Below are 10,168 nucleotides of genomic sequence, written 5' to 3'. Positions count from 1 at the left end.
TACCACTGGAAACCTCTGGCTACATAATGTTTATTTACAAAATATTTCTTGCAGATTAATTCGTTTTGCAAAGATATCGTGAAATTTGAATTTTGTTCTGGTATAACAAAACGAAATTACAACACATTGTCTATGGAGCATTGTAACTCGCAAACACAAAATCGGAATCAACTGAAATTTTTGGAATAAGCTTTTTTCGTGGATATGTACTGAAAAATGTCACAAAAGAGGATGCTAGGATCACAAAATACTCCTTTAATTCATACCTGTAACAAACTGCTCAATTGAAATCACATCATCCGAGTTATACAACAATCTATATTCAGACAACCTTAAGAATGTTTGCTACTTAAGGGATTTCACTATCAATTCATAACTCCATATCTCTGTTCTTTACCTCTTCTGTGTTTTACCATTATTTTTTACCATTTACCAATGTTTGGTAAATTACAGTTAAAAATCCATTAAAAACATGGTATTTTATTTGAGATATTTATTCGCAATGTATAGTTTATTGGTAGTTACACTGATCACATTATAATCAAAAAGACTGATTACTCAATCCCAGGGATTCCTGGGCTCAAACCAATCTTTATAAACTGTCCAGTTGCTATACCAAAAATGTGCAAAACCAAAGCCACTATCTACCCCCAATTCCAATTACTGGTATTTACCCCCCACCACCACCACCACCACCACCATCACCACCAGTGTCACTCCCAACATCAATTAGTGATGGTAGTAGCCTTCTGCACTGTTTATACCCAGCTTGGTTCCTGTCTGGTCAGATAATTGCTCATTATTATCGTTGAATTAGTGATCACACTTGTTGACAGCTTGTCAGCAGCCTGGACCAGCGGTGCAATTATATCCCTTTTTTCATAGAGCAATTGTTCAAAATGTTTAATGTCAAAGTTCCTAAAAACCTTATTTGTGAATGGATTTCCATCGTTGAAAAAACAAAATGTATGTTTAATATATTATTTATTTCATTGACAGCAATTTTCTAAGTTTCCAACCATAAATAATCATAGAGTTTCACCTGTTTACAAAATAAGTGTTATTTCAGATTTCCAATTAATTATGTTTAATGTTATCAGTAAACCTGATAGGAGGTCAAATCCAAATCTTGCTAATATTTACATTGTTATAGTCAAAAACAATACTTTGGTCCTGGTAGTCCCTGGCAACCCAGTTTGCATGTAGCTCATTCGTAAACATACACGACAGAAACCGGCTGTGAAGGAGCTTACATGCACGTAAACAACTTTCTAGTATAATAAAATCCGTTTTTGAGTATAATAAAGAAAGTCATGCATTGGCAACATGAAGGAAATACCTATTGCCCACTTGGTAAAATGCATACTCGTAGCCCAATCTTGTACATCATCATGATCATAGCACCCAGTTTAGGTTTGTGGTTTCGAAATGTTGCGATTAAACATTAGTTCTTTCAAATATGAAACGCTAAAACACAAATCTAGAACAAGCACTCATTATATTTAGAAAGATATAGCAAATTTTCCATGATAGAGATTGGACCCAAGACAAAGTACACCCAAATTAGGTGACAATTCAGAATTAAGCCATGGCTGGAATAATGGTCGCAGTTTGATACCGCAAGGGCCTCAGCACAATGAACATAAATTGTTGATACGATCATAGTGGTCCATTTCGCCATAGACCATTGTTTTAAATGGTCTATGATTTCGCGTATGAACATGATGAAGGCGACAATTAAAGCATTATCAGAAATCTAATTATATAAAGCTGACTGGTTGGGACCAGGATAGCTAATGTGCAGGCAAGGCATTCCAAATACATGCAGCGTATAATCAGATCTAGATATGGGACAAATGATTATCTGATATAATAAATGTATATAAATACATTTTTGTGTGACAGTGAGACTGACAAATCAACATTATACTTACTTCTTCTTGCATTTGTCTGAATGTTTTTCGTTCTTTATCTGCATAAAATACATACATCTCTTTGTCCGGGTTCTGATTGGCCACTTCGTTGAATCTCTGCCCAATGCTCTTACCCGAAAACGGTGTTTTCTCTGGCACATGGATGTAACTTTTTGTTAGCTTCTGTGACATTGTGACACTAAATTGATTGGAATAAAAAAAAACATATTTGAAATTTGGGTGAAAATCAGGCTTTTTATGGTTTGGGGGAAAAATTGAATATTTTCTAACCATTTTTGGTGCAAACAAATAGAAATAAAAAATTGGTCAAAATAAAAATAAATAAAAAAACGTTACTAGATATTTTTATCTAGTTTTTAAAAGTTAATAAAAAATTACTCAAGAAATGTTTTGTTACGGTGGCTGAAATAATTCGGGTCAAAAAACTGAGCATTTTTGCCCAAATTTGGCCTCACAGATGGATTCATCAAGTCATTTCCATTCTAAATATGTATACTTTTATATACGTTAGACTAACAATTTAGAAGTAGTTATAAGGGCCACAAGTTTCCGTAATTCCAGGGTTAAGACATGCACCCTGCAGGGCCGGATTTACCTTTTTGGGGGCCCTGGGCCAGGTCAAAATTTGGAGGCCCCAATCGCAGCGTGAGGAAGGCATGTGCACTCAAGTGGCCAAGTTTTTATCTTCTAATATGACATTTGCGCGCGGAGCGCGCGAAAATTTTTCAATTTTATAGGGGCCTACTATTTAAGCCCAAATTGAAGCTGACCTTTGCTACATTACAGGCCAGTGCGCGCAATTTTTGGCCCAAAACATGGTGTTTTTCGGCTAAAATGGAAGATGCACACTGCAAAGGGCAATTTTGGGGGCCCCAAAAATTTGGGGGCCCTGGGCCCGGGCCCATCTGGCCCTATGGTAAATCCGGCCCTGCCTTTGGTCACCGATGAGCTTCGCATTTAAGGTTATAGACTGGTTCTAAAATTTATTTTGGAAATAAAAAATTATGTGATTATTTAAGCATCAATGGCGTAAAAGCTGGCAACAAAATTATTTTGATTAATTCGGACATGCTGAATTCAAAACTTTTATCTGGCAAGCTATATTGGAACCCCGTTACCCTAAATAAAGACCCCAACCCCCAACATGATCATACAGGGGGCAAACATTAAACATGCTCCAAATTAACTAAAAACTTGTCAAATTATTTGTCTGGGTCTAAGGATCACAAAAATGTAACATAATTTGCGCGTATAACACATAGTTACCAAGTTATGAGGCTCAACAGGTCCAAGGTCAATTTGCATGTTATGCAGGGGTGAAAAATTAAAGTTGCTCCAATTTTCGTTAAGGGGGTACTACACCCCTGCAAAATTTTGTGCCTATTTTTGCATTTTTCTCAAAACTTATAGCGCATTGGTGACAAGTAAGATATGTATATTTTAGGGGCAAGGACTACAACTACTGCACTGGAAACTTTATTTCAGCACAGACAACAGCTGTGGAGTTACAGTCAAAAATGAGGGAAAACCAATATTTGATCAATAAATCAATAACTACTTACCTTGAGTTGCTGAATTTTCAGTGCAGTAGTTGTAGTCCTTGGCCCTATAATATACATATGGTCGCATGTCATAAGTTGGGTACAATTTCCATTACATGGTCAAAAATGACAAAAAATATATTTTTTAATATGTTGTATATATTGACAATCTCTAATAATTAACACCATTTTTAACCTTAACACATGCTTAATTTTTGAGATAATGCTTAATTACTAATTAATTAATACACAGGCGTCTATGTAAATCTCAATTTTCAAATGCGTTTTTCTCAAATCGGACCTCAATTACAAAAATGACTGTAAAAATTTTATTTTCTGCAAGAATGTCATCAGATTTGGAGGATATGTTCTCAATACATTAATGCTTCAAATGAACTATTTAAAATAATTGTATGTATGTTAATTACATTGTGAAGGTCAATGACCTTTTTATGAGTAATTAGCGAGATGGTTATTCTATTATTGAGGAAATGAATATCAAGAAGAGAAATGTACATTATTATATTGCTAAAAATACTGAAATTCAACTAGGACTTCATTAAAAATTTAAAAAATGGTACATATAACACTTTAAGGTGGTACTACACACCTTCATGAATTTATGACTATTTTTGCATTTTTCTCAAAAAATAATATCACACTGGTAAAAAAAGTTATGTATATTATAGGGGTAAGAAAATCCAGTTACTACACTGGAATTTTAGTGATTCAAGACAAGCGGTACGCTATTTATGATAAGAAAAGAGGTACCGCTAGAATGTGCCTCATTTCTTACCATATAATGAACCCCTTGTCTTGAATCACTGAAATTTCAATGAAGTAATTGGATTCCTTGCCCCTATAATAATATACATATAACTTTTGTTACCAGTGTGTAGTTACTTTTTGAGAAAAATGCAAAATTAGTCATAAAAATTTATCAGGGGGTGTAGTACCACCTTAAGTAGTAAGTAATTGTTTTAGTTGTACAAATTTAACATTCAAAGCTGTCAATACATCATACCCTCCCTAGATTTGAAAAAGTAACCCATAGTTTTGACATGCTGACGTGTTTTTAATTTTCACATAGGCCCTATTGCACACTCCCGCATCCGCCTGCTCCACATCCGCCTGCTCCTCCACCCCTGGCATTTTTCATTTCAACTGATGTAATTTTTTTACTGAATAATGTATAATTATATGCTTCAGTAGACTGAAAGAGTATAATATTAGGCTTAAAATGAGGTATCAGCCACTGCTGTTGGATATGGGGTTACGGAAAGCCAATCAAATTTGTATCGCAATTTTCAGAAAAGTGTAATCCCTCCACCCTTTTAGCATACCCAACTTATGACATGCGACCATATCTTATTTGTCACCAATGCGCTATAATTTTTCAGAAAATTGCAAAAATAGGCACAAAATTGGCCAGGGGTGTAGTACCCCCTTAAAATGGATACAAATTGTTCCTCAAGGTCAAGGAATTCAGGAAAACAATAGTTTTCACTATCTGCGATATCAAGTTCAGAAGACAGATGATAAATAAATAAATACAATTTCCATTGGATCATAGGGAATTCTACATATGATTTGACTCTTTGCTGTGTAACATGCTAACTAGACATCGCATATAGTGCAAACTATTCTTTTTCTGAAACTTCTAAGGTAGGCGAACAATTTGCCTCAACTTTTACTAAAATTGGAGCAACTTTGACTTTTGACCTATACACAAAAATAAATCGACATGTGACCTTTTGTGCCACATAACGATAGGTCGTACAGGTGCACGCACAAACATTACATTTCTGGGATCTGTGGGGCAAGACGCATAATTTGACATGTTTGAAAGTGTCATTGGAATAAAATCATGTTTGCCCCTATACGATCCTATGAGGTCATTTGGGGGTCTTTTTTACGATCCTATGGGGTCATTTTGGGGTATTTTTAAGTTAAATATTGCTTGGCAGACAACATATTTGAGTTCAGTATACCCAAATGAACAAAAATAAGCTGGTTGTCAACTTTTACGCAAATTTGCCGCTAGAAACACGATATTTCCAAAATGGTACTAGAGACCACTGCATTCAAATTCTAGTCGGTGTCGCTGAAGCATGACACCGTCATTGACCGTGTAAAGCAATGGAAGTAGGCCTACAGAAGTAAACACAGCCGATCACGACGGGCGATCGCATCAAAAATGTTGGACTGTTTAAAATAGGCAATCTTTACAGTTACAGATACAGTTGACTCATCAAAATAACTTTCGTTCAAATTTCAACATTAACAGAATAAATAACATCCGTTGCAAAAACATGTCAACGCTTACCGACCGGAAAACGATAGCAACCAGTCCGTGGATTCAATCCCGAAACAAATGTTCATAACTGACATGATCGTATTCTGATAGCATCGAATGCGTAACTAATTGTTTTCTAGCTAGAATTCTCGAGTAAAATTGAACAAACATGCACAATTTACAGAAACAGACAATACTTACACTTTCCTTAGGAGGACTACTTTTAAGATACCTTATTAAAATAAGGCGAGCGCGATCTGATACAATGCTTGCTGGAATCTTAACTCCTTCTATTACTATATAGCTACGTTGATTAAAAAGGTATACTGATTTCAACTAAAAGACAACTATTTAATAAAAACAGTATCAAATGAAATCAATGTATTGTCCAGTTAAAATGTCGGGTACACAATGGTTGTGCATTCAGGAAATGCTGACTTCTATTGTGAATTAAAATTTCTGGATGAGCACGCATTCAATTCTCTCTCACTTCACTGCATTACGTCAGATTACGTTTGGGTTTTGGAAAGAACCTTCTGTTAAATCATGCATGACTCAATTACAAATCTCTACATCCCTTTCTTCTTGTCTATTGATATTTTGAATATAGTGTTTATCTTTCCCTAATAGATAGCACCCTGATCGATTCTTCCTGCATATCAATATGCTTCATTTACATTACATTACAGAGATCGGACACTAATCCCTACCATAAGGCTGCGTTCACATAGAAGTATACTATTCGGGTATACGGTGCACGTTTTACAGGTGCACGCGTATATAGTTAAATCGAGCAAGGCAATATCATAGTACCGGGTCACATAAGGCTACGATCGCATAGAAGTATACTATTCGGGTATACGATGCACGTTTTGCAGGTGCACGCGTATAGATTAAATCGAGCAAGGTAATTTCATAGTACCGGGTCACATAAGAGCTATTCGAAAAGGCCGTATACCTGCGTTTAGTATAGTATAGTGGGAATCGCGCGTGTTCGATTTTAGTGCATGCGTATACCGTCCAAATTTTAAAAACCTAAACCATATGTGGGCAAATTCATTTTTAATAGATGCACTATCTAATTCTGCACATTATGACACCTCATTGAATGCAATGTGACCTCAAGAAGTAAAGTTACAAGCATTTGATAAGACGAAGAAAATGGGTAAACTGACATACTCGCTATTCGCTATACGAAATACGCTCATTCGACCAGTCTGAGTTCACATAGTATACTCCTATATGAACTCAGCCTGAACGAATGAGCGTATTTCGTATAGCGAATACCGTATACCGTATACTTCTATGTGAACTCAGCCTTACAAACCATGTAAAGGTGATATAACAGGTCTATATAACAGGATTAGATTAGGGATGACCAATGAACCATCAACTTGATTAGAACACTCCCATAGACATGCAGGGAGCTCAACTGTGCACTGCTTGCACAGACATTTATAAATTGAGCTCATTCTTTTATTTTTCATAATTGTTCTGTAAAAATTGGAGATGTTAATGCCAATTATGTTTTGTAACTATCCTGCAAATTACAGCAACATAACTTATTTGGTTTTTCTGTAAGTGTGAGTCAAAATTGGTCCATCGCCACAGTGCGCTTAATTGCCAGTGGCCAAATGCAGCACTGCTCAGAATGCCACAAAATATTCAGATGAATAACAGTTAGCAACCTGGACAACGGATTCTTTTGTTCTGCAAGGCTCACTCAGTCATTTAATGAGGCAATACAAACGATCGAAATTGGTGTTGAAATGAGCAAAATTTTGAGTTACACCTTTTCAGTGTAAAATTTTTTTTCTCAGCCACATGAAAAGCAATAATTTTCATTTTTTCAGTAAATGGCTGGAAAAACTATAATGCTTGATACTGATTTTTTTATAAAAATCCTGGTGTTAAACTTAGGCCTGAAATTCAATCATTTAGTGTAAGATATTCGATTTTTATAGGCTTCAGCTCGGCCCGCGAGCTTTTTCTTGGATCAACCTTTTAGCTTTTCAAAGTAATATAGTTCGCTAATGAAGGATTTTCCCCCGTTTTGATTTCACCATCTTTCACTGTCGGCTGACAAAATTTCTAAATCAACACGTGAAATCTAAAGGCTAGTACTAGCATTTTGGATCGATATCCCTGGGTTTAATAGGAATACCGGCATGGCTATAGTGTTGCCAGAACTTCAATATAGCAAAGAAATTCCCAGACCTATAGCGCTCCTACTGATCATGTTTAACCAGAACACCCAATTGGGGATTTAATCGCTGGTCGGGCAATTTGCTTTCAATGAAAAATTGACCTGGATAACAACAAAGGAAATATCGACTATTTCTACTGGTTGCTCTCGAGATAAAAGTACTCACCATTGCCTACTTTTACTTAGTTTGACATTTTCGGAGCATAAATCGAAAAAGGGTAAAACAAAAACGGAAATTCTGACAAAACTATAACATATAGACCCACACGATGTGCTTTACAGAGGTGGGAAATATCTTTCTTTAGCAAACTATGTTAGTTTGAGACGCTAAAACATGAATTCCGTAAAAGCTCGCAGGCGAATTCAAGGCCTATAAAAATCAAAAATATCACACTAAAAGACACAATTTGATGCTTAATTTTAACACCAGGATTTTAAAAAATGTATATTCAAGCACCAAGTTTTTAACTGACATTACTGAAGAAAAAAAAATATTGCTTTATATTTGACCGAGAAAATTAATTTCATAGCAAAAAGGTGTATCTCTGAATTGTGCTGATTTTTACATGTATCGATCGACTTTTAGCGCGACTAAGCATTTCTAAAGAATTGGTTGTCCAGGCGGCAGACTGATAAGATCAGGTGAACACCTTGACCTACTGAGCTGTAATTTGGCAGAGTTGTCGTTATATTACCTCTATCATACCCTCTGTAAAAAGGTTAAAAAAATGGACAAGTAGATCTCGAGTTAAAAATTAAATCACCAGCTTCCCTTTGGAATTTCCATATACCTTTCGAATCATGTTAAATAGACACCTTTCTGAACATAAATGTGAAGTTTCGTGCTCATTTGATGTATTGTTCACCTGATCTCAACCCTAAACATTTTCTTATATTTATACCATCTGCACTGACTTGCTGCTATACACGCACAGCACGGCCCTGCAAAGTGCTAACACTTCAAAGTGTTCATAGTTCTGCTCGCTAGGGTTCAACTCCCCGCACAGGCATGGAATACTACGTAATATGTATCATGTTCGCTTCCATCCAGCGATCAATAACCTGAAAAACCCATATGTAATCCAATTCATTGCACAAGCTCATACACCTGTGGTTCTTTGATGTTACTGCTTACAATAGAAACATTGATCAATAATGAACGTTGGTCAAAAGACGAGCTTACTGAAGTGAAAAATTATGTACACGTAGAATCATCATTTATGCATATTGCCTTGAAAATCATAAAAAGCGATTACTTGATCAACTCAAATGATTTTATTAGCGTTATTTATAAACCATATTTCAATATTTCTAAATGTTTTATATGTCTTTTGACCCAGAAATGTATGTATTTGATGCGAAATCGTGATGAAAAATAATATTTTACCAGTCGGATTCAGAAAGAGAAAATCTCATTACACTCGTTAATTACATCACAATCCAAACATAGATGTTCAAGTTCATAGAGAATGTTACAAACTGTTGTATGTTTTGCTATTTTGTTTTTTCTGTAGGGAATGTGTTTTATCGTTAAAATCGGATATGAAAAACTATCATAAATACAGCACAAACGGGCATCACTATTTGTGTGCATAATACAAATTTACGAATTATATAGAGGTGACATATGACACTTATAAAAGCTGTATCTTGAAAAGGAGATTACTCTGATGCTAGAATTTCGGCATGGAGACTCGTGTGAAATGACGAAAAATATTCCTGATTGATTTTATGTGTCTTTTGAGCTTTAAATGTTTCAAAATGTCAAAATCAACAAAATTCGAGTAATTATGATGTCATCAAAATGACATTAATATTAATGAGGAATAATTATTGCTCCCTCAATTAAGAAATGATTAACAAATGGTTGGATTTCATCGCACGACCTTCTAGTAACTGTATCTAGAAATTTATAATAGTCACTTGTCAATTTTTGCCGGAAACAAGCTTTTTCTATGGTTACTGACCAGCTCATTAGTGCAGTTCATCAGACATTGGGATATTCTTTACCGTGGGATTAATACCGCCCTCTGTTGATGACAGGGCTTCGAACTCTTATCAAGGCGATATAAGAAATGCAGGGCCTGTACAGGAGCTGTACTTTTAAAATACGCGCCTAATCAATAATGAGTCTTTCACTCCATTGTTAAAGTACTGTGCTCCCTGTAGCATATTGTAACGGGACCGAGCT

The 10,168-nt window shown here is 35.5% G+C and overlaps 1 protein-coding gene across 1 annotated transcript in view; it reads right to left on the bottom strand.

Moving 5' to 3' along the window:
* LOC140150065 (medium-chain acyl-CoA ligase ACSF2, mitochondrial-like) overlaps positions 1-6,183 on the bottom strand; it is a 23,547-nt gene extending 17,364 nt beyond the window's left edge. The window contains exons 1-2 of the mRNA XM_072172068.1: positions 5,973-6,183; positions 1,935-2,112 (exon numbers count right to left, since the gene is read on the bottom strand). Of these exons, the coding sequence (XP_072028169.1) occupies positions 1,935-2,105 (171 nt within the window). The 5' untranslated portion in view covers positions 2,106-2,112; positions 5,973-6,183. The remainder of the gene's footprint in view (positions 1-1,934; positions 2,113-5,972) is intronic.
* Between the last annotated feature and the right edge of the window lie 3,985 nt (positions 6,184-10,168).

The sequence above is a fragment of the Amphiura filiformis genome, chromosome 4 (genome assembly GCF_039555335.1).
Source record: "Amphiura filiformis chromosome 4, Afil_fr2py, whole genome shotgun sequence".
NCBI lineage: Eukaryota > Metazoa > Echinodermata > Ophiuroidea > Amphilepidida > Amphiuridae > Amphiura > Amphiura filiformis.
Note: the sequence above shows the minus strand (reverse complement) of the source record. Positions and strands in the feature narration are given on the sequence as shown.